Consider the following 251-nt stretch of genomic DNA (forward strand, 5'->3'; position numbering starts at 1 on the left):
CACCCACGCCCCCCCCCCCAGCCCGGGCTGGGGGGGATCGCTGCCGTCGGGGACCCCCGGCCCCGGTGCGGGGTTACCTGGGCACTCTGCAGCCTGCTCCAGTTCGAGGAGAGGTAGAAGCGGACGCCATTGAGGGAGCCGTCCAGCGCGGCCCCCCGGATGATGAGGATGAGGATGACCAGGTAGGGGAAGGCGGCTGTGAAGCACAGCGCCTGCGCAGGACGCGGCTCGACTCAGCCCTGCTCCGCCAG

General features: G+C 72.1%; 1 protein-coding gene across 1 annotated transcript in view; it reads right to left on the reverse strand.

The window, feature by feature from the left end:
- LOC104626277 (sodium-dependent proline transporter-like) overlaps positions 1-221 on the reverse strand; it is a gene marked incomplete at both ends in the record, with an annotated part of 2,220 nt that extends 1,999 nt beyond the window's left edge. Inside the window, one exon of the mRNA XM_010294156.1 lies at positions 78-221. Within this exon, the coding sequence (XP_010292458.1) occupies positions 78-221 (144 nt within the window). The remainder of the gene's footprint in view (positions 1-77) is intronic.
- Positions 222-251: the final 30 nt, after the last annotated feature.

This window comes from Phaethon lepturus, unplaced genomic scaffold (assembly GCF_000687285.1).
Source record: "Phaethon lepturus isolate BGI_N335 unplaced genomic scaffold, ASM68728v1 scaffold40079, whole genome shotgun sequence".
In the NCBI taxonomy this organism is placed as follows: Eukaryota; Metazoa; Chordata; class Aves; order Phaethontiformes; family Phaethontidae; genus Phaethon; species Phaethon lepturus.